General features: G+C 37.8%; 1 protein-coding gene across 1 annotated transcript; it reads left to right on the forward strand.

Annotated features, from left to right (window-relative positions):
* On the forward strand, positions 1 to 27,437 carry fgf22 (fibroblast growth factor 22). The gene is made up of 3 exons (XM_048165658.1): positions 1 to 948; positions 24,101 to 24,204; positions 25,431 to 27,437. Exons 1-3 carry the CDS (start codon positions 612 to 614, stop codon positions 25,623 to 25,625), a joined length of 636 nt encoding a protein of 211 aa, XP_048021615.1. The 5' UTR covers positions 1 to 611; the 3' UTR covers positions 25,626 to 27,437.
* Positions 27,438 to 27,880: the final 443 nt, after the last annotated feature.

Consider the following 27,880-nt stretch of genomic DNA (forward strand, 5'->3'; position numbering starts at 1 on the left):
GAACTGAGCCACCCCACCAAAGAGCAGGCAGACAGCAAGGCACAGAGAGTGAGAGAGAGAAAGACACCCATTTACAGCTTTACTGCCTTGTTCAGTCCGTCAGACTTGCTCTCACTGCCACCTCTATCTTATCCTCTCTTTCTCCTAGTAGTCTATTTGAATCTTTCTCTCTCTCTCGCACACATACTCATTCAAATACATTCATTCAACTCAGCTCATTCGCAGGCACGGGTCAGGCAGCCTCACGTTTCACCTTGCTCTGCCTCTGGCTGAGAGGAGAGAGTCCTGCAAGGTGCAGCCATCACACAGGACACAGGCTCTCAGGACCTGGATGCTCTAGGACAGTCTAACAAGATCGAGACGTTTCTTCAGGATGGAAATGCAGAGTTTTCATTCATCATTCTGAAGAGCAAACCAGCAGAGCACTAGTTACAAGACCAAAGAGAAACACTCAAATTTGAAGTTGGTCACTTTTTCTTTTTTTTTTAAAGATCTTTTACCTTCTCTTCCCATGTTCCTGCTAACGGGGTCTGTGTGAGGCAGAGCGCCCAGCGAAGACCAGCATCATGCCGACTACTTGTGCAAGGTGCACCTTGGGAGTCTGACCCATCATGTGCAAATGGACACCTACTACCGCTGGTCTCCACTTCGACCTCAGCTTCTCTGGCTCAGCCCTCCCTTCTTATCCTTATTCCCTGGTATGCCTATCCTTGCTCTTTCTGGTTTGCTCTGCTCTTGGAGGTTGCCCACCTGCACTGGGGCATGACCCCCTTCATGTGCTGGCACAGGGCACAAACTGCTCTTGGACTCTGGAGCGGCACACACGCAGCTACAACCACCTAGAGGGTGACGTTCGCCTGCGACGCCTCTATTCCGCCAACAAGTTCTTTCTCTGCATAGACAAGACGGGCAAGGTGGATGGCACCCGTCGGAAGAATTACGCTGACAGTGAGTAGACACCCAGTGTTTTTCTTTATTCATGTGTTCCTGCAGAAAGGGAGTGGGGCCCATTTGGTCTTTATGATCTTCCATCAACTTTCTTATCATTTGTGTTTTATGGCTCTTTTAGTCCGCTCCTTGAAGAGTCAGACTTTTTATTACAAGTATGTACAAAGGTGTTGCTAGGTAGGATTTGTAATATGCAAAACACTTAATGGGAACGTTAAGGCCCTTTACTGTTTTATTGGCCCACAAAATACTACGATTTGAAATATGGAACTCTGTCTCCATCTCAGAGTTAAAAAATAAATAAATAAATAAATAAAAAGGTAATTGTGACTTTATCTCTCATGATTGCAGATTTATATCTCCTAATTGCAACTTATCTTATCTTGTGACTTAATGTTTCACAATTTGACAATTTCTTGTTACTTGTGACTTCTTGTTATTGTGACTTTATATCTATATAGTATATCTTTATATTATTTTTTTATGTACCCTATGTCAGTTACCTGTTTTATTTTTTACTCTGAGGCAGAATCTGACTTCTGTATTTAAATAAGGGATCGGCTGAACAGGAGAGGATTTAACTTGTCAAAACTGAACAGCAAGTCCTTAATTTTTAAAGTGAAAATGTAATCACAACTGTATATTTTGTTTGCAGTTAAGTACAGTTTCATATTCGCATATAAGTTTAACATGTATTCAACATAACCTTTTTTTTTTTTTTTTTTTTCTAGAATCTTAAAACATTCTGCACACTGTCAGAAAAAATGTGCAAAATACTTTTAGGTGTACAGCAGCTTGTCACTGGTCCAGTACCCTTAAAGGGTGGACTTTGTACCCCTAAGGGGTGCATATTAGTACTTAAGAGCATGTATGAATATGTACAATTAAAGGATTAGTTCACTTTAAAATGATTTTACCTCATTATTTACTCACCCTCAAGTTATCCTAGGTGTATATGACTTTCTTCATTCAGAAGAATACAATCAGAGATATATTAATTAACACCCTGATGCTATTAATAAATGGCAGTGAGCGGGGGTCACAAGTCTGACGCTCAAATAAGTGCATCCATCCATCATAAACATACTCCACACAGCTCCGGGGGGTTAATAAAGGCCTTCTGAAGTGAAACGATGTGTTTTGCATAAGAAAAATATCCATATTTAACATGATATAAAGTAAAATAACTAGCTTCTGGCCAAACTGCCATATGGATTCTACTTGCGTCTAAAGCGTAACTTACGCGATGCCAGGACATATTACGCTACGCCATGATGTACTACGTGACGTCCTACGTTATACGTTGCATAGGTTATGCTTTAGACATAAGTAGAATCTGTATGGCCTTTGGCAGGATAATTTTCTTTATAACGTGTTAAATATGGATATTTTTCTTAAACAAAATGCATCACTTCACTTCAAAAGGCCTTTATTAACCTCCCGGAGCCCTGTGGAGTACGTTTAGGATGGATGGATGCATCTATTTGAGCTTCAAATTTGTGGCCCCCACTCAGTGCCATTATAAAGCTTGATAGCGTCAGGGTGTTTATTAATATAACTCTGATTGTATTTGTCTGAAAGAAGAAAGTCATATACATCTAGGATGGGTGAGTAAATCATGGGGTAATTTTCAATTTAAAGCAAAGTAATCATTTAAGGTTCTACTATTAATATTTAAGGTACAGTAAATAAGTTGCAACGATGTCCCTTTAAGGGTAATGCTCCAGTGAAGGTACAATTTTAGCATATCTTTTCTGAGAGTGTATATACAATACTTTGTCATATTTTAGCCCCACTGAGAAATTGTGGGTGTTTGCACATATTAAAAAAGCAGGTGCAGTTGGTAGAAAGCCTACACTGATAAATCAGCCAGATGTGCCTGTCATCAGGGTTATCCCATGCTCCTTACAAATCACTTCTCCCGTACCATCCAATTTGGTTCCATTATCTTTACATTTTATCAGCTGGAGTTTTACTTTATGTCATCCTGTGTCAGGGTTTAGCAGTGGCTTTTCATTCATTTGAATTTGGGATTTAACTGGTCTGGGTCATGGAGGGTTGACCCTAGATGTTGTGTATGTGTGTTGTTGCAAAACAGAGTGAGTCAGACTTTTTTCCAGGAAAGTTGCTTTAACTTCTCTTCCACTGAGCAGATCTTAACTGTTGCATGACATTTGTTTATGAGTTTCTGCTCTCCATGGCTGTCTCAGATCAGCTTAGATGCTTGTGCTTAATACAAGCTGAGTGAAATTGTACAGCCCTCAAAAGCAATTTACTTGCACGTTTACTTAGCATCCTCTCATTTCCTGTCCCTGAATTAAGGACTTTTTTGGCAAAGAGGGTCCCCTTCACAGAAAGGTATCCTGCATTTACTAGCGTCACAGAAATTCTCAATATTGTCTTTCCTTGATTTCCCTTTCCTTTCAGGGTTCACAGTAGAGGAAATTTTAGATTTTCACAAAAAGGGCTTTGAAAAATACAGGTATCATGACTTAATTTAGCAAATTCAGAATCAAAACTGCATTTTGCATTGATCTTGTTAGTGTTGCTTTGCTACTGTCCACCTTGTCCTCTGCTTAGCCCTCAGCGTCCGTCAACACTACTGCGTTGCCCAAACAGCCCCGCAGTGACTCTCCCTCTCACTTTTTCCAACTCCCGCTCCCAAACTCTCAGGTGCAAAAACAGTTGGAATTAGTCAACGGGCCCTTGGCTAATTGAGGTAGGAAAATATTGTATCAGTCCCAGTGAACTGCTAACTGGAACAGCTGAGGGAAGAGGCTTCGATGCAAAGGACTGAAAGAGAGATTGAGAGGTAAAAGGATGGAGGGTATATTATTGCATTTGTGCATTTGCATTGAATAATAGACATTTATAGTACTTTTGAGAGCTTTCATACTTAATTCGCTAATTTCCCTGCTGGGGATTCCTTTAAAGGGTTGTAAATGTGCAAATAACAGCATGGTTGGAATATATACAAGTTTAATTGGTTAACAAAATAATTTTAGATGGCACTGCTTGAGCCAGGACAAAATTAAGCGCCATGACCTGGAGGAAATGGCTTGCATAATTGTGCAAATGATTTCAGAGCTTAACGGCCACAAACTAGCCTTGCTTTGGCTCCAATTCCTGAAACTTGTTTTTTTCCCAGGTGCTGAATAGAACAAGCACTTTGAAGTTTCAGGATTCAAAGTAGATCGATGTCAATCAACTGCAGCAAGATTCTCATCGTTAGCAGTTAATGGCCACATAATGCAAACTTATTATTTCACAGTTGGGAGTGAGTGCAAATGAAGGCTGGTAGTAGTGCTTAGTGTCGTAACAGTGCTTATTGGCTGTTGGCAGTATTTGAACTATACAGTGGACTTTAGGGGAGCCCACTTGATTTTTTTATATATATATATATATATATATATATATATATATATATATATATATATATATATATATATATATATATAGGGGGTGGTCGTGCGCTTGCGCGTGCCTCAAAAGAGGACTTACAATGAGTTACAAAGATACATAACAGCTACGACTGTACACTACTTGTTTTATGCAAGCATTATATAGGATTTACCCTATTATACACAAATCACAAATTGATAGGTGAAACGACAAACAGCCACCCATAAATAGTCTATAAACAAAGCATCAGGCTGTCTTTGAGTTCACATGAACAACGGTTAAAGTTACTCGTCAGGCTACAGAAGAATACCAAAATTCCTCCGTTCAATTAGGTCTAATATATGAAGAGTCAGACAGAGCTATAACAACTCAGCCACAACACATAATTGCGAATAACATGCCTTACCTTAACAAAGGCCTGGGGTCAGCTTCCTTTGCTGTTCGAGTTAACATGTACAAAACATGAAATCGCCGTCATGCATGAATGATTGATATTTTTGCAATTTTACACATAATAATCCACGACGATCACATTACACAAAACTGAAATTGCACGTCAAAGTAACACATTGTCAATATTTTTTGAGACCTCCAAAATTCACAAATCAGGTTTTCAGGGGAGCCCATGTCTTATTAAGGGGAGCCTAGCTCCCCCGTAGTTCGCACCCTGGCTGCTGGCAGTACAAAAACTTACACAGTCCCAATCCCTTTGCTAGCAACTATTTTGCAGATGTGTAAGCTTGACATTAAAGGCAGCAGACGAGAAAAAAATTGTCAATTTCATGGTTTTACAAGCCCTCAAAAAATTGGTTAGTGTTAAATCGTCTACGACAGTATAATGAAATATTTACAGTTTAGATTATGCATTTTGCACACAATGGTGTAGTTTTACTATCTACCAGTGAGGGCTAACCAGCCAAATTTTGTGGAGACCCATGCACTAGTGTGAGATCCACCTGCTACTCTATCAAAAATGGCCTTCAGTTTAGCAACTTAGACCATTTTGCTCAAGGCAAGTTATCCATGAAATTAATGTTGTAAGTTTCTTCAGATATCATGTTTTTCTAACAAGTAACAAACGTAGTAATGTAGTTTTAACAAGTGGAATGGAAAAGAAAGGAGATGTCAATCAGACTTCAAAGGTAACCATCAACCACCACTTGATAACTAAAGTGAGCTGGTGAGTAAGAAAGTAGATTAATCTTAATCCAGTGTTTCCTGTCCATTCTGTTAAAGTATATTGTATTAGCCAAAGTTGTTTTCTTTTGCACTTTTCATGTCGCAGGTGCTTCAAAAATATCGCAGGCTGACAAAACCATCTTAGCTATTTTTTTCCCCTTAACATTTGGCTTTAAAAAGAACACTGTTGAAGTCTAGGGCGTATGTGGTTGAGGACATCAAATGCTTGACTTGAGTCCAGGCAACAACACTGTGCTTAAGGAAATAAAGTCATCCGACAGGCATAATCAGAAAAGTCACTTTTGCTAAAATATGGCCACTTTGCAGTTTGCCAGGCCTTTCCCTTCGTCTCTCATTTTCTCTTGCTCTCCTTCTTCCATTTCAGCTGTATTTACAAGAGTTGTGTCATGTTTACCAAGTTTCCCTTCACTTTTCTGCATCTTGCTTTAGATGTTACAGTTTTCCCTTGCCGTGATTTCATAGGTGTGTTGAGCTTGGACCCGAGTCACGGGAAGAAAATCATCCACCCGTTCTGAATATATTGTGGAATTATTTAAAACATATTTCAAAAAGAGAGACTGTCAGTTCATGGACGGCTAGAGACCACAGAGGAGAGATTGTGCACGACTGAATTCTGGGGAATTCATGGGAGGTGAAAATAAATTCACAATATTATATTATGTTACCGTATCAGGTCCGTATATGTGTTTTCTTAGAATTCCGAAGAATTAAAAAAATGTTCTTTGATTATAAACCACTGAATTCAGAAATGGAATTAACGACGTATCGAAATATGATGATGAGACCGTAAAGTACTTGGCTGCTGTGTTAAGGAGTGTGAGGGGGCATATGTACTCTACTAAGGACCTTTCATAAGTATAGTAGTGAAGCTCCTGGTCTGTGACAGTTTAAGTGGTAAGGGCACCTGGGTGCTAGGTGATTCCAGACGCTTTTGGAAAGTCTGGGAATTTTGCTTACATTTAGCCTGTGGGGGCCTCTTTGAGATTTTGGTGCCAGGAAAAAAAAAGAAAATCCTACAAATCCAGCCTTTTTAATCCTTCCGATGGACAGTGGTCCAGAGTAGTGAGAAAATGCTTGAAATTCATCTTATGCCAGGTGTTTTTGACACTGGGAAAGTGAAAAAGACAGAAACTGACACACACTCTGAGAGTGGCAGAGCTAAAATGTCCTATTTTCTCTAACCTCGTCTCTTTCCAAAGGCCAGTTTTGATGTCATGAATGGATAAAAAGACTGCTAGGTGCAAAAAGGCTGAGTAAAACTACTGAATCGGCAGTGGACTCTAGGAACGTGCAAGCAGTAATCCTACTATGGCTAATAGGAATCCACACAATCTGGAATTTCACATGAAGGCGAATGATTTCCCTATGCAGATTTTGCAATGAGTTCAAGTTGGTAGATTTTGCCACACTGACCAACAGAAAGATGCTTGGTTTGAAAGTGACCTCTGTGTGAGCCATGCTTCATTCATAGCAAGAATATTGACAATAGACACAACTTTTTTTGTTGTTCGTAACATTTCACTAAGTGTGCATGTCTGTCTCTGTCTTTTCATGCGCACAACCCCAAGACATTAATCTAGGCCTATTAGTCCAACTTTGCAAAAATCCAACTGGCATGATTTCAGACAGACTGAAATGCTTATGTGACATTTTAAAATGACAAATTATTTCTTTAGCCTGACTGAAATCAAACTTTTAAATGTACTTATTGAGTCACAGAGTGTCAGTTTGAATCTTGTAATCTCTGACGAGATCACAAAAACAGCCAACGATAACAAAATAAAACTGTGCCTAGTCTTGTGATGACTCAACTAATGCGATATATATTTACATTTAAAGGTTAAGCACTCTATATACCCAGCAGTGCAATTACTGACAGGCAGTCTTATGGTTCAGAAGGTATTGCTCAGCTTCTCTCATCTTCGCAAGCCAAACGGTAATGTTTGCAGAAAATTGACCCGAGACCATTTTTTCCTGAATGAGAAGTCATTAGCACTGTTATTATTATTATAACTTTTTGTGAGGGATGTAAAACAAGTATTAATTAGATCAGTTGGGAACCCACAGCTTGGCTAAATCATGCAGTGCCATATGCTGACTAACATCTGCCAAAGCCAACACAGTCCACCTCTCTTGGCTCTGAGGCGAAATTAAACAGACAGACAGACTCAGTCTCATTGTGACTAGGTTCAGGCACTAGGCAGCGGCAAATTGGAGCACCCTCTTGGGATTGTAGTCGCTCTGAATTGACCTTTTGATTAAAGCTGTTCAACTTCAAGCTTAGGTTAGCCCAGACGGTGTATCTTGGAGACTCTGAGCGACTACTGTGGGATTCCCATGCATCCATTTATAACAATTTGAGATTAAAACATACTTTGCCAGTCACATTATATCGTTTTATATAACTGCCATTTTGGGATAAATATCAGAAGTTGAAATGCAGGCTTATTAAACTGATTTCTCTTAGTCAGAAATATTGATTTCTGCTGTAAGTCTCCCACTGGGTTTCCTTGCAAGTCAAAAGTATTTATTAGTGGTTCATCTCATGTTCCGGTGACCTAAATTGATGCTATTTATCATTTGTCTATTTATAATGACACATCAATAATTGAAGTGAAAAGAATAGCTAATAGGATAGTCTCTAGGGTGTTGCAAGCTCAAGTTTCTAATCAGACCTAAAATCTAAGGAAACTCCTTATAAAATATGTCACGATAAGAATGTGACACACCCAGTACATGTCTTTACACTCTTATACAGCTGATTGAGTTGTAAAAAAACAGCAATAAAATGAGTCACTAAAAACAGGCCCACCCTTCATCTGCTTGAGGATTCCTATGGCTACCACTGAAAGACTTTGATCACATAATCTAAACTACTTTCTTCCGTCGATATTTTAATTCATTAATATTGTGCTTTGCAGGAAGAAATGTGACAGTGGATTTTGGCAGCTTTTAACTGCTAAAATCCCAATATATAAAAAACTTAATTAGTATGAAATTACAAGTTTGTGAATGACGCACATACGTGTATGTTTGGAAAGGTGTTGCTCAATTTGCTTCCGACATATAATCATAGTTATAAAACAACTTATGTATATAGAACAACATGACGACAAACAACAACAAATCAAACAGCCATATCACCATGGTAACACAGTTTACTCCGAGTATATTGCTACCGTTTTTGAAAAAAATTAATACTGTTCAGAAAGGATGCATTAAATTGATCAAAAGTGACAGTAAAGACATTTATAATGTTACAAAAGATTTCTTTGTGTTCTTTTGAACTTTTTATTCATTTAAGAGTCCTGAAAAACCACCTTGGTTTCCAAAAATGTTTAGCAGCACAACCATTTTCAACACTGATAATAACAAGAATTGTTTCTTGAGCACCAGATTAACATATTAGAATGATTTCTAAAAAAAAAAAAAAAAAAAAAATTCAGCTTTTCCATTACAGGAATAACTTACATTTAATACATATATGCATATGTGAAAATAGATTATTTTAAATTGTATTAATATTTCACAATATTACTATTTTTAATGTATTTTGATCAAATAAATGCAGCCTTGGTGATTATAAGTGATTATAATCTTACCGACCCTATACTTTTGAACAGTAGTGTATTTTATAGTTTCAAAGTTTTATCAGCCTTGTTTTATGTGATAAGAATACAATTCTCTTGCCAGCTTTTGATCCTAACCAGATGTTGAACAGTTAGAAACTCTTTCCATACCTTATCATAATCACCTTGTTTGCATGAAATCAGACATAGGACAACAACTAAAGGTGGGCCACTATGAAGGCCAGCTATACATGCACTAAATGTTTCAACAGCTTTATCTCGCCCCCTAAAGTAATAACATAATTATGATGTGCTGAAATGTGCTGTCCTGAAATGACATATAAGGGAATTGTCATTGAGTCCATTCAACACAGTAAGTCATAAGCACACATAGGAATTGCCTCATGGTGTAAACGGAATTTGCGTGTGTTTGCTCACTCAGACAGTTTATATAGCCTCTATGATTTGATTTGGCTATTAAAACGTGAATCAGTTTTCAGCAGCGATTGGAGTGATAATAATGATTTACTGTACCTCACAGTTGGCTTCTTCATTGCTAGTTCACACTACTTTCCAACAACCTTTTGGCAAGCAGACTACATCTGTAAACTCTATGCTACTGCCATCAAGAAGCTGTCAAGACTGATACATTATCTCAATTTCCTGACGCGTTTTCTTTTTGTCTTGCCCCATCATCATCCAATTGTGATTCAAAAACACTTAACTTTAAAAGAATTGCATTTTTTTTCTCACACACTCTGAAATATCTGTTTAATTTCCTGTGTGGTCAATTAGCTGAATCAACATTTTCAGGATGTATGCTGTTTGTCAATTATGTGATCCTTCATCTGCAAGTTAACACATAGCAGAGCACACTGTATGTTTATGTATTTATTCTTCTTTCTGCATGCCTAATCATGGCCAGACCACATTTTACAAATGAGACGGTTCTTTTTAGTAAAATAAAGGCATACAGTACAACCAATGTAGTCCAATTCATGAACAAATGACTCTTACGAACTGGAACTTTGTTTGTTTTTGAGTTTATCAGAGCAGTTACTGAATCAATATTTGAGCCACTTCTGAACTGCAAATTATTATTGTTATTAGTTGTTGTCAGTATATTTATATGACTTTCAGTCACTTTCACTCAATGTCTGAATTTCTATGCAATAGATACAAAATATCAAATCAAGTGGCATCTGCAAACAATTTATGATAGAGCTTTCTCTTTACTTTTCTGAGCCTTTTTGAATTATTTTATAACCAGTTGGTCTTGAGGTAATTTTTATAATATAAAGTCTCAAGTTCACACAGGTCTTCTAGCACAAAAATACCCATGTAGTTCATTATATTAAAGGAATAGTTCACCCAAAAATGAGTGCCTGAGTTTGGAAGCTCCAAAAAGCACATCCATCCATCATAAAAGTAATCCAATCGACTCAATAAGCAATGGGTTTTAGTTAGAAAAATATCCATATTTAAAACAACAGCTGTACGCACATTCACGAGAGCAGAACATAGCTCCTCTTATTCAAAATCCTCCTAAATTTTTCTTTAAAACTTCTAATTTGTGACTGGCATTTTGTTTTGCTTTATCCTCTGTGCTTATGCATTCATCAGTTCTCACCTAAGCTTATGCTACTCCTACATCATACGTCCTACATCGGGTCAGAGTTACGTCATACGTCGGCTTTCTTGTGAATGTGCGTATGGCTATTGCCGGAAGACAGTGATTATAGTTTATAAATTTTAAATATGGATATTTTTCTTACAAAAGCCCATCGCTTCACTTCAAAAGGCATTTATTAACCCACTGGAGTCATATGGATTAATTTTATGATGGATGGATGCGATTTTTGGAGCTTCAAAAACTCACAACTAATTGCCATTGCAAAGCTGGGAAGAGCTAGGATTTTATTTAATGGGGTAGTTCATTGCGATTTCACTTTTTTAACTTTAGTTACTATGTAATGTTGTTGCTTGAGCATAAACAGTATCTGCAAAGTTACAGCGCTGAAAGTTGAATGCAAAGGGAGATATTGTCTTTTAAAGTTATGGCAGTTACAAAAACAACCAGTTTGGACTACAACAAGCTTCTTCCTGGGTTTTTGACATCATAAACCCTGCAATTAACATAAACACTGCCCCTAGGAACATGCAACAAATTGGGCGAGGCCATGTCGCGCAGCAATATGGAAATGGAAGAGTTGTCTACACTGGACGTGTGCGTCAAAAGATAATAGAACACATTATAATCAGTGATATTTTCTACACTGATGCGGCATGGAAGATAGCTTCCAGAATCTACACGAATGCTGGATTTGCACCAAGCCTATTACTGAAAGATGAAGCAGTTCCCACTTTAAAAGCAGAAGCTGCTGTTTATCGGCTCCTAACTGTAAGTACGTTTTATTGTTTGTACATGTCTTTTACATGTATTATGCTGCTCTTTTTTGGTTGCATCAATGACGTAAACAAAGACCAACGCGTTTTTGCTTCTCTTGCCAGTTAGCTAAATTCTGTTGCATACTTCTCCAACAAACACCAACAAACTTCTCTGTTCATAGACAGACAGTTGTTCATGCTATAAATTAAACGATACCTTTACAAAAATGCTACTACTCAATCATGTTTTCGACTACAGTAAAGCTTTAGTCAGGATAAAACCGTATATTGAAAGCTAACAAACAGCAGTAACATTTACAAGTGACAGCATATATAAACACTTTGACACAAGTACAAAATGAAATATCTGCCATTCAGAAAACCGTACTTGCAGAGGTTCTGCTTGACCCTCTTCATCATTACTGCTATCTGGGTCTGATTTGGGCTCAGTTTGATACAGCAATATAGATGCCATTATTTACATTTCCACTGAAGCACATGTATCAACTAATGGTAAGGGGCGTGGTGTTTCCGGACGCTTCAGCGAATCAGAATACACTGGGCCAGCTACCCAATCTGAGCACATTGCGTATTTTGGAGGGAGTGGTATCATAGAATTGAATGACAGCGGAAACAGCAGTGTAGAATAAAGGTAAAATATATGAAAAATAGAGCATTTTTTTTAATAACGAAGCATTAAGACATGTTAAACTGCGCCCATAAACACAATCAAGCCTAGAAAAAAAAAAAAAACACTGAACCACCCCTTTAACATAACTATGATTGTGTTCGGCTGAAAGTCATATACACCTAGGATGGCTTTAGGGTGAATAAATTATGGGATAATTTTAATTTTTGGGTGAACTGTTCCTTTAAAAATAAACATATTCCACAAAGTCTGATAACCAGATAGACTTTTTATCTTATTCTGTGAAATGATGAAAAAATGAAAAAATCTAGTGCATGTTCTATTTAAAATAAATGCCCCTTTTTGATATTTTATTATATGTAGAGAGCTCAACGCCAACTGATGCTAATTCTGATGTTGAAGCTCTTTGAAACGAGGGGAGACGTTGTCTTAACTCTCTGTGCTGCTGATATCAGTTGCGAAGTTTCAGGTGTGCTCCGATCAGAAAGTTCCAGACCAAGGTTGAGTGGACAAGGGCCAGAAATCCCCCATGGAGGATAGTGTTAAGGTCAAGGCCTCTCTCACTAGCTGAGTGATTTGACAGATCTGACAAGAAGCTGATTGCCCCTTTGTGCTGCCTGTCAACTTCCTTTTCGGTCCGTCTCATTTCAGTGCTTTGAAACACAGAGTGAGCTCCAGCCATGGAAAACATCATGCTTCAGATTGACCAAGTGGAACTCCTTGTCTACGCTCAGTCAGCCCTGTTTCAAATACTACCTTCTCTTCTGTTGTCACCGCAACACAACCTTTGTAATTCCGTTGCTATTTTTAGGTTAAGTGCTTTGTCTAATGAGAGCAGAACGGATGATGTAATTGATTTGTGTGCTAGATTATGGTAATTGTTCTGTGTGACTACAAGTGTTAAGCCCTCTAGACTCATACAGGTTCTGGAGAAGTTCAACCACAGCTTTGTTTGAATGAGCCCTACATTTATTTGCAACGGTGAGGTAGTATGCTCTCGTCTCCAAGCCTGTTTTTAGTCAGGACGACTACATCTGCATTTTGGCAGGTGAACGGTTCTTCTCTCTGCAGCTTGGTGCAATTAACCACATTTCAACAATGACCTCAGCCTTAATCCTGGGCCTTTTGATAGCACTGAGTGCAGAAAACAACAGAAGCCTTGAGTCACAAAATAGCCCTTGAATCTGCTTGTAACTATCCGTACAGGCCATTGATGTCTACCCGCTTGCTGGCACAGGAAGTGATGCGTAATTTGAAGGCATTGCTGCATACCCTCTCCTTGATTAAAGAAAAGCCCATTTATGGGGGTCTGCTTTCTTTCTGTGCCACCTCACACCTTTTAGTACCTCATAAGACCAGACACACCAGACCATGTCTTCATTAACCTCTTGCGCTTTCACAGTCCTCATGACAGAGGCACCGCTTGCCCTCCGGCATGCTAAAACTCTTAGTGGGTGGGTGATTGTCTGCTAGCTTTTTCAATAAGAAAAAATGCTAGCAAGGGAACCATCCTGAGGGTTCAGTTTCACATGCGAAAGAAGCCAGATATGTTCTATTCAGCCTTTAGGAGCAATAGAAATTGGTCTTGTTGAAGGTCTGGCCACTAGTTTGCGACCACCAGTGCAGTTATAGCAAACTTACATTGAAACAAGATACATTTCTTTGAGAACAACACTGCATAATATGTTAAGACATATTTCTGAGAATTTGCTTTAATATGAATCCATTTAAACTTATTGCACTGGCAATTTTTTTTGTGAGAAAATTTGGTGGGATAAACATTTTATTTTGAACGGCTGTTAGTGTGTCTGCTCAAACATTCACATGTTGTCAGAGTGACAGATTTGTTTACGGAGAGATATTCTAATTTATTTTCCGTCGCACTGCGGAAAAAACAAACAAACTGGCTAACCAATAAGATTTCCTCAAAAATCTGAAGAGCTGTTTGAAAACATATAATTATTGTTTGACTTAAGGGAAAGTTGTGCAGCGCTTCGTGTACTGGGGTAACCGCAGTATTTCTGCCTTTCTACACCTCTTTGAGAGAGAGTGAATTTGCATTTTCATTCAGCCTGTGTTCTGTTTTTTTATGCATTAGTCTGAACAGACAAATCACATTTGAAAATGGGACTGAACCTTTGTGCCAAATGTTTGTGCTGATGCAAACAGACCTTTACCACACGACTAAAAATGCAGTATTATGCATGCCAGGTCAGAAGTTGGCGATGACACTTTGTAAAGAAAGACAACGCGACTGCACACATACGCATTCTTTTACCGAGCACTCGTGCCAAATGTGCATGCCTATAGACCAAATGCATAATATGCATGTGCATGCCGTCACCGTTTTCACAGATTTGCGTTTTTTGTAGTTTACATGGAGACAATAACTGTATCGTTTTCAAAAACATGCACTTTCAAACCCATTTTCAAAAGTTTGCGTTTTAAGGCAACCAAAACGCCGTTGTCGTGTAAATGAATGGCCAAAACGCATAAAAAATTTTCAGTTTTTAGTTGAAAACAGAGTTGTGTAAACAGCCCCTTAAAGTACAGTAAATGATTTTGTTCTAAGGACCTTTAGATATTTTTACTGAACACATCGAGTCAAATGATTTTAATAAAAAACCCTTTGTACAGTGAGTAAATCAGTCATTCTGGGATTTTGTTTTAGGGGTTGATGATGTAATTTGGCCTCTGACCCTGGATCCATTGACTCTGGAATTGGCCTTGTTATCTGGGACAGTAATTGAGTAATGAAAGACTTCCTGTGCCTTGTCAGAATCTCTTATCTCAGTTGAAAGCAAGGCCTCATTTCTAAATCTCAATATCAGTGTTTTAAACACATTTCATACACGCATGTAACAATGTGAAAAAAAGTTACTTAGCTAGTTCGTCCTAGACAGATCAGTCAATGAACCAATACATTTGCAGGGATTTGTGCTGTAATTAGTTGAATATGTGTAAATGATGCCACACAATTTAATATAAATACAAATCCCAGATTAAAGTCCACCAATTTTTTTTAAATGTTTAAGTGTCTTTCAACCTTTCAGTCACAAACTTCACACATTTACAAAAATGAAAAACTTCTACAGCATCAGTGACAGAAAGAGCCATCTGTACATTTAGAAAAGGCAGACAAACTGACAGAAAGAGACATGGGGCCCTAGCTGAGTCTTGCTTTGTCCCCGTCTGACCCCTACTCTCCTTCCTGGCCTCTGTGCCTCTCACCTGGGCCGTCTCTCTGTGTGCGGGGGGTAATGGGATACCTGTCACTGGCTCTTATGGCCTTTGAAGGACCTGGCTAATCCCCAGAGCTTGCATTCAGCGAGCCATAAAAGCAAAACGAGGCCAAGGGCAGGCCCCTGAAACTGTAAAAGCTCTGAATTGTGTGAGAGGGAACATCACCCAAGTGTGCAACCCTGGCAAATGAGTGTGATAATGGACTCTCAACTGAGTTAAAGTGCCTTGATGCTTGTGGTTCAAATTTGCACAACCTCACTTGCCGACACAATAGCAACTGTATAAGCACCGTCTGGGGATGCACACTTTCGGTACCATATTGGTTATCGGTCGATATTGGATGTTTAAATGTACATATTTATAACTCATAATTGAACATTTTGTTTACCTTTACAGTCATCTTTAAATACAATAACAATTTAATAACACTGCATTAATCTTTAATCTGCATTGTAATTATTAGCAGATCTCATAATGAATATCCATTGTATTTTCATATCTTTCATATAATATTAATTTTCTTACTATATGATGTTGTATTAAAAGTAGCTTCACGGCTAAGCATTTTTCTAGGATTATTTGGGGTTTCAGTATTAAGGATAAATGTCGTTTTCCAATGACCCTTTGGGTTTTTTTTATTATTATTTTTTATTTTATTCAGTACAGCTTGAGTGAAAATGACATGCACTTTATTATACTGGAACCCTATGAAACACTTGACAAGAAGTAAAGACCAAGTCTGAAACAGATGTTTCACATTACAGCCAATGGACATTTATGAGACTGGACAGTAAATGCTTGGCAGAGTTATTTAACTTCAATGTGTGACATGGTCAAAAATCTTTTTATTTGATTTTATTTTTAAAACATGGTGCAGATTTCATCACCTTTTATATGAGCTATGGCAATAGTTTCTATTTTTGCTTTTTGCTTTTGTTCATGTTGTCTGAAACATGCCAATATTACTCCATATTATATCTCAGTAAAGAAGTGCATGTGTGCTGCATTAGTGCCATCCAGTAGAAGTATTGCTGGTGGTTCTCTACTCTTGTATAGAAACTGTACCAAGACCACAGCGCATCTTATTCAGGTCTTATTATTGCTGAAAAATCTATTTAACGACCAATTTAATTGTGAAAAAGAGCATGTTTACCTCACACGCAGGCCTCTGGTGCAATGGATAGCAGACTAATAGGATGAGAAAGACTGATGTTATCAAAGCCAGCGTAGTTTAACACACACCACCCCACCCCCTGGAGATGGCAAGAATGTGGGAACGAAGAGAGAAATCAGGCCAGGCAAAGAATCGCCTCAGCCACGTCTTTTCTTTGCACTCTCGTTGTTCCTTTCATCCCTTTCCTTTTACCATTTTCACTGTCAGAACAGACCCAAATGCAAGCGAGTACATCTGAACAAACCATTGTCCTGCTTCTAAATAGCAAAAATCATTATGCATTTCTTCAGCCCCCCAAAAAATATTATTATATTATTTTACCCAAATGCACTTTCCAGGCAAAACGTTTCAAACAATTTGGATATTCGGTAACTAATATTTTAACATTTGGACATTTTTAAGTGTGACAAAGACTGTATATATTTGAAGAGCCACGGTATATATTACATATTGCTAAGTTATCTAGAGGGCCAGATTTTTCTCAAACTATTTGAACTTAGAAGCGATTTATCTTGGGAATTAATAACTTCTCATTCATTCCGTTTCAAACTGAAAATCAATTGCAGTTGAAACAGCTTCAGTTTATTTAGTGTCGAAATGTCAAGAAATGTCTAGCTTTTTTCCACACATTCATCTTAGAGGGAGCTTGGAAACTGTTATTATAAACAGCTTAGCTGTACACATTTATTACATCAATAACAACCATAAGTTATGTTTATGGCTGTGTAGGGTGTCATGGGATCTAAATAAGACATGGGAATCATTACTATAGACTTTAACGCCTAGAAAGACTTACGTAATTTGAATAATATATAGTAATACGAAGCCAAGGTGGAAAATTGCACTAAATACTGGAGCATAGAGAAGTTATTTTAGTATATAGGACAGTTCCAGGGTCATTTTGACAGTCTGCCATTGTATGTACTGTACGTGTGTGGTGTGTGTAGGTATGGATGGAGAGTCTTCCAGAAATGAAAAAGCAGCAGTGTAGATTTGTGAATGTAGAAGAGACTTGTGTCATAGACTTACTAGTTATGATTCATGTCTGTAAACACAGTCTGGAGCTTCTCAGCTGCTTTCACTGTACATCCAGGATCATTCAGCTGTTAATTGGCTCATAAATTTAACAACCCCGAAGCCATTTCTGCATACAAGTGAAGTCGTTTGACCACACCTGTGGTCAGTGTGGAGCTTCAGCTCAGTCATGCCAGAACAAGTTGGTAGTTTATACCTAATTTTTGGATTAAAACCATTATAAAATTACCTGAACCCAACTGAAAACATAAAATAATCATTAAACTTGCATCCAAGGAGGGCCCCCAAAAAATAGAGACTGGCATATTAAAACCATTATGAAATTACCTATTTAATGTTTTTGGTCTCTTATATTCACCAAGGTTGCATTCATTTGATCAAAAATACAGTAAAAAGTGAATTTCATAAATTTTTAGTCAAATTCAGTACAGAAAACGTGTGATAAAAAAGCATGCACATTCCATCTAGGACTAGTAATAGCATCAGATGGTAACCTCTTTCCCCAGGGCACCAGTGTTAGGTGAAAAATTCAATTTTGAATGAAACACGGTCCAAAAGTAGGGCAGAGCGGTTACCCGCACACTTGAAACTCAAGCCGTTTAAAGCAGCGGTGACTAGGGTGGGCTCACGGCCTGAACGTTCATCCCACACACATAGGCCTAGAGTTCATTCGGCTCAAGAGCACCTAGGAGGAGGCTGATCTGATCAAAGGTGCTGGTCACGGCCATTAGGCAGAGCAATAAGGACCCAGCATGAAAAGGTTGTGATCTGAAAAGGGTTAGGAAAGAAAAGGAGAAAAAACAACATCAGGACCCTCTAAAGGAAGAAAGCAAACTGTGAAAAAATTGAAAAGGTACGTCAATCAACTACAAGCACCCAGTTGGACACAAGAGATTCCCAGGCTTTCACCCGAAGGGGCGACAGGCCAGAGAGGGCTGCTGGAGGGGGCAACCTGGGAAATTAAAGACCCTCTTTAAAAAGCACGTAAGGGAGGGAGTTCGCAGAAGAAACTTAGCTCCATCTTTCACCCTGTCGACCCCCTCCTTCTCTTTTAATTGATGTGGGTGGAACTTTGCTCTGTGTGACAAAAGCCGGGTCATTAATGAGACCTTGTCAGCTTCCAAATCTCAGGTAGGTAACAAAAGCCTTTTGGGAGCAAAGGGGCAGTTGAAGGAAACATAATTTTAGGAACCTCCTGACCTCCGCCCTGGCTTTCCTTATTACCAGCATCTACATCCCGCGTTCTCCACCGACTCCTCCTTCTGCTCCTCTCACCCGACGATAATTCTGACAAAGGAATCGCTTTGAGAGCTCCTTCCTGCTTTTTTTTTTTTAAATGATTTGCTTTCAACGTCAAAAAAGGGCTGAATGATCTGAAGATGGGCTCACTTCCAGAAAGTAAAGGGTTGGAGATTAAGGCAAAAGTGAAAGAGTAAAAAGACTGTGCAAAGGGCTTTCAGAAGTTACATGTGAGATGGGAAGAATGGGTAGTCAACACTTGACTAAGTCTGTAGAAATGAGGATTTTGCTTGTAATAGTTCAAGCGGCTTATTGCCAACTCCGGTCAAAATATGTCAAAGGTCAAGAGAGTTTCCCGAAGGTGAGATGAAAACAAACTCGACGCTATTTAAATGAAATTATTCTCGCCTACAAAACTCACTGGCAATTTTTTTATTTTTTTTGCATCTTGCAAGTTCTTTCATTAAAATGTAAAAAAATACTACTGACAAAAAGCATACTGGTGTATATTTAACTACACAATATTACTCCATAGGTCTCACAGTTGTATGTGTTTGATTCACTATTTCTGTCGAGATTCAGACTTTGGTTTCACTGTAAAAAAATAACTTTTGCAGTACTTTACTTCTTTCAAGGTTTTTAGGTTGTATTGGACTGGCCATTTTCATGAAAAATGTAATTCCCTGAACACTCCATTCCAGAGACCATGAGCTTAGGACACAATAGAGGACATTTTCAAAGGGAATAAAGATTAATAAAGGTTCAACTTGGCTCTACAGGTGTTTGGCCATGCATCATGAGCTTTAATAGTTTCACCTAGACAAATCCGCACAGGATATTCATCGGATTTTCTCAACTGTGGTTCAACTGAGGTTGGTTCAAATAATGGTAAAGAATAAAATAAGGAAGAATATAAAGAGATTAAATAAAACAACTCTGAGTCAGTCCTTTTATTTAGGAGGTTTTCCGGAATTGGACTTGACTCACACCTTTGAGCAGCTAATAATGAAAATTAGAAGTATCTGCACTTCAGACACCGGTGCTTTTCATTTGACTCAACCGTTGCTCATAAACTCAATGTGAGCTCCAGTCATCTGGGGGACTTGCTGGATGTCTTATGAGCTGTTTGCACGCGTCCATCACCAAAGCTACCATGTTTGTAAACACGGCAAGGAAATAACATATTTGCCTTCAAAGCACAAACATTATTGAATACGGTTGCAGCTGTACACCTGAATAATCTATCAGCATGTCATAATGATGGACTGCATTACCCATATATGAAGAAAGATATTATTTGCTTTTCTGTTGTTACAAGGAAAATGATTTCATGTCACTTTCTGTTGCCTGTCAACTGTACTAGTCCTCTCATGCTTCCCAAGTGAATTTTGTTTTTTTTTTCTTTAAATTTTTAAATTTTATTATTTATTCTTTTTTATAGTTGTATTACATTTATTGCATTTGATTTTTATAGACGATTTTTATAGTTATAGATTTTAAGTTGCTTTGGATAAAGCATCTACCAAATTTCTAGATGTAATGTAAATGTAAATACGACCTATGCTATAAAAATCTAAAAAAAAAATCTAAAAAAAATATATATATAACATATATATATATATATAAATAAAATGTATTAAAAAATGGAGCATTTCAAGAATATCATGGAAAGCTAGTTAGACTTGAATGTTGTTTGATTTTTGCTTTTAGAGTTTACCACAAAAATACATATGAACAATCATGAAGGATAGATGGTTATTATATAGGGACATTAAATTGGTGTTGTCAGTGATTTCATTTCCAAACCCAGTGGAAATGACATACGGCCAAGGATATTACTCTGTCACTACATTCTCTATTCCATTTTTCAAGTTTTTCTGATTGAACAGAAAAATAATAAAACATGTATAATTCAACAAGTACATTCATCCCAGGAAGTGTCACAAAGTTGCGGATGATAATTAGTCAATGAGTTTAAACTGGAAGAAATGGCTGTTGAGAAATGACTACACCTGCTCAAACCTGACGGCGAGGGTTTATTCAGTCACAGCTGAAAAGCTTTAACCAGAATCCCAAACCCAAGTTCTTCGGTCTGCCACCTGCAACACATGTGTTCAACAGAACTGCCTTCCTGTGTTTTGTGTGTGTGTGTGTGTGTGTGTTAATTTCCCAACTGGCGCTAGGTCAACATCTCATTCAGCACCTCAATGTGTTACAGTGTTTACAGTCCTTGTCCAAAGTCAACAGCTGATTTGTCTGCGCCGCTTCCCCTTGCAGTATTATAGAGAGCTAGGCACCCAGCTGACACCAAATGGTTCGCAGAATTTTGTCTTTTTTTCCTTTTAAGCTGCTTTTTATGAGCTATAAAAGTTACGGATGCTCTCGACAGATAACATCAGACATTAAGAAGTATGTGATGTCATGGAGAGGAATGCTCTCATAAAGCGTTCAAATCTTTTTCACAGATTTTCAGGACAATCTCAGGTCATCACCAAAACAATCTGACCTATTGTCATGACAAAGGGCCAGCCACCATTTTAGAGCAAAAACAGCATTAGAAGAACTTTGCATGATGGACATCAAACCATAATCTGAATCTGAAACTAAACTGCGAGATGATTGCTTTAGATCAAGGGTGTCCAATCCTGCTCCTGGAGGGCCACTGTCCTGGAGAGTTTAGCTCCAACCCCAATTAAACACACCTGAACCAGATAGTCAAGGTTTTTAGGTGAAATGCATTTCTGACTTTCGGCTTAAAGGGTTAGTTCACCCAAAAATGAAAATTCTGTCATGTATTACTCACCCTCATGCCGTTCCAGACCCGTAAGACCTTCATTCATCTTTGGAACGCAAATTAAGATATTTTAGTTAAAATCCGATGGTTCAGTGAGGCCTTCATAGGGAGCAATGACACGTCCTCTCTCAAGATCCATAAAGGTACTAAAAACATTTAAATCAGTTCATGTGAGTACAGTGGTTCAATATTAATATTATAAAGCGACGAGAATATTTTTGGTGCGCCAAAAAAAACAAAATAATGACTTATTTAGTGATGGCCGATTTCAAAACACTGCTTCATGAAGCATCAGAGCAAAAATGAATCAGTGTATCAAATCATGATTCGGATCACGTGTCAAACTGCCAACGGCTGAAATCACGTGACTTTGGCGCTCCGAACCACTGATTCGACAAGCTGATTCATAACGCTCCAAAGCTTCATGAAGCAGTGTTTTGAAATCAGCCATCACTAAATAATATTATATTGATGGATATTATTTTGTTTTTTTGGCACTCCAAAAATGTTCTCGTCGCTTTATAATATTAATATTGAACCATTGTACTCACATGAACCGATTTAAATATGTTTTTAGTACCTTTATGGATCTTGAGAGAGGAAGTGTCATTGCTTCCTATGTAGGCCTCACTGAGCCATCGGATTTTAACTAAAATGTCTTAATTTGTGTTCTGAAGATTAATGAAGGTTTTACGGGTGTGGAACGGCATGAGGGTGAAGTAATAAATGACAGAATTTTCATTTTTGGGTGAACTAACCCTTTAATATCCTATTGATGATTCAAAGCTACATTCAAAGTCATGTTATTAATCAATGATAAAGAGCATGTGGCAACACCACATGTCATAAAAAGTGTTGGGAAACACTACTTTTCATAAATATTTAATAAAAACCTTGTCATAAGAGCAAACTCATTACATTAAATTGATTAAATAAATTTCCCTCGTTAGCTGGCTTAGGGGCCATTCACACAGAACGCATATTTTCATTTCATTATGTGAAAAGCGCAGAACAATGGAATGGAAAAAACAAAGTTTTTTTTTTAAGTTCAACTTAAAATGTTAACATTGTTAACATGGCAATGTTTTTCAGAACACCATGTTGTGGGAGATTTTGCAAAAGACGAGTGCAACAGTCAAAGATGTCCATCTAGCGCATGTTTAAAAATACACAGAAAACTGAAAAATATTGGAAAAACATGCATTCTATGAACTCGGTTTTAAATATGTTCTCAAACTTTTTTCTTTAGAATGTGCTATTTCCCTTTTCGTATAGATAAAAAAAAAAAAAAAAAAATGTCAAAAGAAAATCATGACAATTTGTTGCAAATTCTTAAAGGGTTAGCTACTCAAAAATGAAATTTCTGTCATTAATTACTAACCCTCATGTCATTCCAGACCTGTAAGACCTTCGTTCTTCAGAATACAAATTAAGATATTTTTGATGAAATCCAAGTTTGTTTGTTTTTAAAGATGAACAAAGGTCTTGAGGGTTTTGAACGACATGAGGGTGAGTAATTAATGACATAAATTTAATTTTAGGGTGAACTAACCCTTTAAATTCTTATAAAATCTAATTTGTATGTTTTTGTGCGATTTGCTTTCAACCATTTTGGGGTGGATTAGGGATGAAGCTTAATACTTGTTTTTGGAGAGAGATTAGAAAGGGTTTATTGCCATTCCAGCCATATACATGTATAGAGTGAAACAAAATGTCATACAAATCCTACATTTTCACAAAAATTCTCATGAAATTACACACTTATAAAATAGCTAAATTTTCTTGCGAGATGGTGTTGAAGATGTTTATCCACCTAACCTAGTTTGCATGTGTTAACATATTGGCAATACCAAGCAGAAATGTTTTTTTGTTGTTGTTGTTGTTGTTTCTTTGCAACATTAAATTTTGGAAACACTATCTTTGACCAAAATTGTTCATGCATCCCAGGTGGAAAAAAAAGTACAGAATTAGTGCATGAAAATAGAGCACTTTAAGTACATTACAGAAGTGTACTTTTTTTTTCCACCTGGGATTGATCACCATGAAAATCAAATTATTTTGTCAGCTACAAATGGCAGTTTGTCAGAAAATAAAATGTGTTAACTTACTTGCAACTGTATTCGTAACATTAAAGTGTTACCCCCAACACTGCCCATAACATCAGTCTTGTCCTTTTCTACACTTTCGTTCATTATGCCATAAGTGCCACATGTGTTTTAAAGAAAACCATGTCTGGAAATCTAGGTTGTTCTTGCTGGATTCACAAAGAGCATCATTCAAACTGACCTATTGTAGTGTGTCCTGTTTTTTCTTGCCCTGGGAAAAAGAAGGAAAAAAAAAAAAAAACATCCCTTGAGCATATGGATGCCTGGTTTTCTAATCAGTAATGATAGAGTGGCTTTAGATGGAGAAACTCGCCCTTTCTAAACCAGACTTCTGTTCCTTTTTCCCCTCCTCAGGTCTGATGGAAATCCGATCTGTCAGTGTGGGAGTTGTCGCCATCAAATCTGTCAGCACCGGCCTGTACTTAGCTATGTCCAAAAAGGGAACACTCTTCGGATCGGTAGGTACATTGAATGACAGTGTTTCAGCATCTTTTAGTATTAAAGGGTTAGTTCACCTAAAAATGAAAATTCTGTCATCATTTACTCACCCTCATGTCATTCCAAACCCGTAAGACTTTCATTCATCTTTGGAACACAAATGAATATATTTGTAATAAAATTTAATAAAGACTAAACTGCTCAATTCATTTTACGGTTTCTTTAAGAACTCAAATTGGTAGCTGTCAATGGAGGGACAGAAATCTCTCAGATTTTATAAAAAAAAAAAAAAAAACTTCATTTGTGTTCTGAAGAGTCTTACCGGTTTGGAGTAAATGATGCCAGAATTTAAATTTATGGATGAACTAACCATTTACTGTTTTTGCGCTTTTGAAACAAAAATGTGCGAAATAGGGTCATCCCGTGAATATCCTGGAACTGATATTTGGACTTTTAATATAGTAATTTAACTCAAACGTGGTCATTATAGGACGGTTCCGTATCTGCAGTGTCTTACTGTTTTTGTGAAGTTAGTGCGTGCCACCAGACAGTTGTTTGTGGCTTGTTTAATGAAGACGCCCCATTGCATAGTGCGTTTTAACTGCCCTCTGAGAAATCTCACCCTGGCAATCTGTCACCCAGCCATGATAAGATGGCTTACAGATGTCTATATCTATTCTCTGATCCCCAGAGTAAACAGGACAAACCTTGGGAATCACTCGAGGCCTGAGCACCCTTCTTTTCTTACCCTTTTGAATGATTATTAGTCACATTCACTCATTCCACTGTGATCTTATCGGACTGTATAGGCTAAAGCTGCCTTGACCAGGACTCTAAGTGTTATTGTCATCATTCTTTTTGTCCTTTTCAAGTTAATAGCTTTATCCAGCTGTGGCAGAGCAGCAAAGCTCTTTTGGCTTCGTCAGGCAGCTTTTTGAGCCCATGCGAGACGGTGATGGTTGATTTACAATGACAGGCTGGTTGAGATAAATACAAATGCGTAATGGGTACACAATGGGATGTTTGGAACATTACTCACTCTCAGATTTCCCAGGACATTAGAACATATTCTGGATTTGGGGATCCAAATGTAGAGCCATTGACAGTGGAAATATTGAAAATGGCTGACCTGAAAATTGGGGTGTGGGGTAATTACAGAAGTGGAAAGCTCAAAAATTGTTGTTGTTTTTTTGCCATTTGGTACTGCCCTCTTAAAAAGGACCTAAACTACTGTAAATGTTTGCAGGTCAGATACAACCCCAGCTGCAAGTTCAAAGAACGCATCGAAGAGAACGGCTATAACACCTACGCCTCCCTGCGCTGGAAGCACAAGGGGAGGCAGATGTTCGTGTCGCTGAACGGCCGAGGGAAACCACGCAGAGGCCACAAAGCTAGACGGAGACACCCATCTACTCATTTCCTCCCTATGCTGCCCACATAGCTGGACTTTTCCGCATGAGCAATGCTATGCCATCTGCATTTGATGGGGACTTATTAAATGTTATTAAGTTCTTGTTTGTCTGTTTTTGTTTTGTTTTGTTTTTCTGAGTACTGTCGCACAGTACATTAACTTATTACTCTGTCTTCTGGCTCAACTTAAGACCCAGTAAAGTTTAAAACAAGGCTGTTAATATGATGTACAGGTTATGTATTAATGTTATTGTTGAGTTAACTAGGCATTTACTGCATCTATTTGTACTCCTATATGGTAGATTTCTAAGAGACATCACCAACCCAGTCTCACTGGAAAAACGTGCCTCTACCTACGTTTTTACAAAACTCCAAAACCTATACATACAATTCATCGCAGTTTCCAGCTGGAACGAACACTAGTGGCAGCTTTTATTCCTTTTCATAGAAATTTGTATCTATAATAAAGTACTTTCCACACTAGAAATGCCTTTTACTTAAGACAAAGAAGACAAAAAAAAAAAACTTTTACCATATTGCATGATTTGTTGGCTAATTAATTTTAATGTTTACATCACATACCATATGAGGTCAGTCAATTCATTTTTTTTTTTTAAAGATATTAATAATTTTATTCAGCAACGACACATTAAATTGATCAAAAGTGACAGTAAAGGCATAATGTAAGAAAAGATTTCTGTTTGAAATGAACTTTCATTCATTAAAAACCTGGAAAAAAAAAATGTATCACGTTTTCCACAAGAAACACAATGGTGTTCAACATTGATAATAATAAGAATAAATGTTTCTCGAGCACCAAATCAGCGTATTAGAATGATTTCTTAATAATTATGTGACACTGCAGTGTTGACACTCCAGTTACGGTGAACAAGAATCGGCCCAGTGCTTTACAGCCGTAACAAATATACATGTGCCAGAATGATCTACCGGCCACAATCGGCCCGGATAACACACGCCGATGCCGAGTCTGAGCTGCAGGCGCTGCGGGGCAGCCGAGCTTAATTGGTCCAATAACTACATGCTATCTGGGTGATGACTGCAATGATACTGAAAATTCAGCTTTTCCAATACAGGAATAAATTACATTTTAAAATATATTACAATAGAAAACTTGCCTTTGCTTACACTGTCAGTAGGATTTAGTGTATGTTTTATTCGTTTCAAAATCGACAGAGAATTAACCTTTTAGTGCCTCACCTGACAATTTATTTCCGAACTGCCGTGATACGCGCAAGCAGCAACTAATGTTTCCACAGTCACATTTGTTTGTTCCGACTAAAACTCGAAGCGCTATTAGTGCTATTTCAATTGGGAAATGCCGCGATACGTGCAAAAAGCAATGTAATATCATTTTGCAAAAATATGGCCACAGGCTAATTTCTTTCATGAGACTGGGTTGGACATCACATCACGATTGGTGACTGCATTTTGGAAAAGGAAGCGGTTGTTTGAAAATTAAAAAAAAAAAAAAAAAAAAAAAAAAAAGGTCCACAACACACTGTTGCATCTTAAAACATGAACTTGGAAACTACAGTTAAATCTCAAATATATTTCTTGTGATTGGAATGATTAAACAAAAAGAAACATATTTCTTTTACATGCAGTGTGAAGGGAACATAACTAATTGGTTACTCCACAGATAGACAAAAAGTCAGGTAAATGCAAACAGATTCAGTACTCAGATCAACTTTTAGCATAACAGACTTCCTGTAACACTCTGAAAAGATGTTTTTATATCCATGTGTTCTTCTGTCACATTAACATTTTTTCACAACTTGTCGCAAATTAGAACATTTAATATATTTCGACCTTTTGAACTCCAGTGTTGGGTTGTGATGTTATTGTCTATGTTTTGTCCTTCATAATTTCAGTCTGCTCCATTCTCGGTGAGAATCTGGCTCCCTCCACGTGCCATTGACCACAACTGCATGTTCTGCCTACTAATGATCAGCATCAGCTGCTGAGTGGTTAGCCGTGGCAGAAAGTCCAAAGATGCCTTCCAAAAAGGCGGAATTCTAGCCGCGCTAATGGAAGCTTCATCTGTTTGAGTCAAAACAGGGGTCTGCTTTCACCTGTTGCTGGCAGTCGCTAAAAAGCTCCGGAGAATTCTATGCCCATCTCGCCTGTTAGTCAAAAAGTAAAAGGATTTTATTCACTGTGTGAAATGTTGGTTGACATTTTGTATAGTTATATGTGTTTGAACAAGGAGATGAAACTAATGGGGTATGCTGAGGTATTTGCGTTTATACTGCGTTACAAGAGTGC

Source organism: Megalobrama amblycephala, linkage group LG2, assembly GCF_018812025.1.
Source record: "Megalobrama amblycephala isolate DHTTF-2021 linkage group LG2, ASM1881202v1, whole genome shotgun sequence".
Lineage (NCBI taxonomy): Eukaryota > Metazoa > Chordata > Actinopteri > Cypriniformes > Xenocyprididae > Megalobrama > Megalobrama amblycephala.

Bases quoted from the DNA above. Each gene is read 5' to 3' on its own strand.
- fgf22 (XM_048165658.1), top strand. From the start codon at position 612: ATGTGCAAATGGACACCTACTACCGCTGGTCTCCACTTCGACCTCAGC. The intron at 949-24,100 runs GTGAGTAGACAC...TCCCCTCCTCAG, and splicing joins TCGGAAGAATTACGCTGACA to GTCTGATGGAAATCCGATCT. The intron at 24,205-25,430 runs GTAGGTACATTG...AAATGTTTGCAG, and splicing joins AGGGAACACTCTTCGGATCG to GTCAGATACAACCCCAGCTG.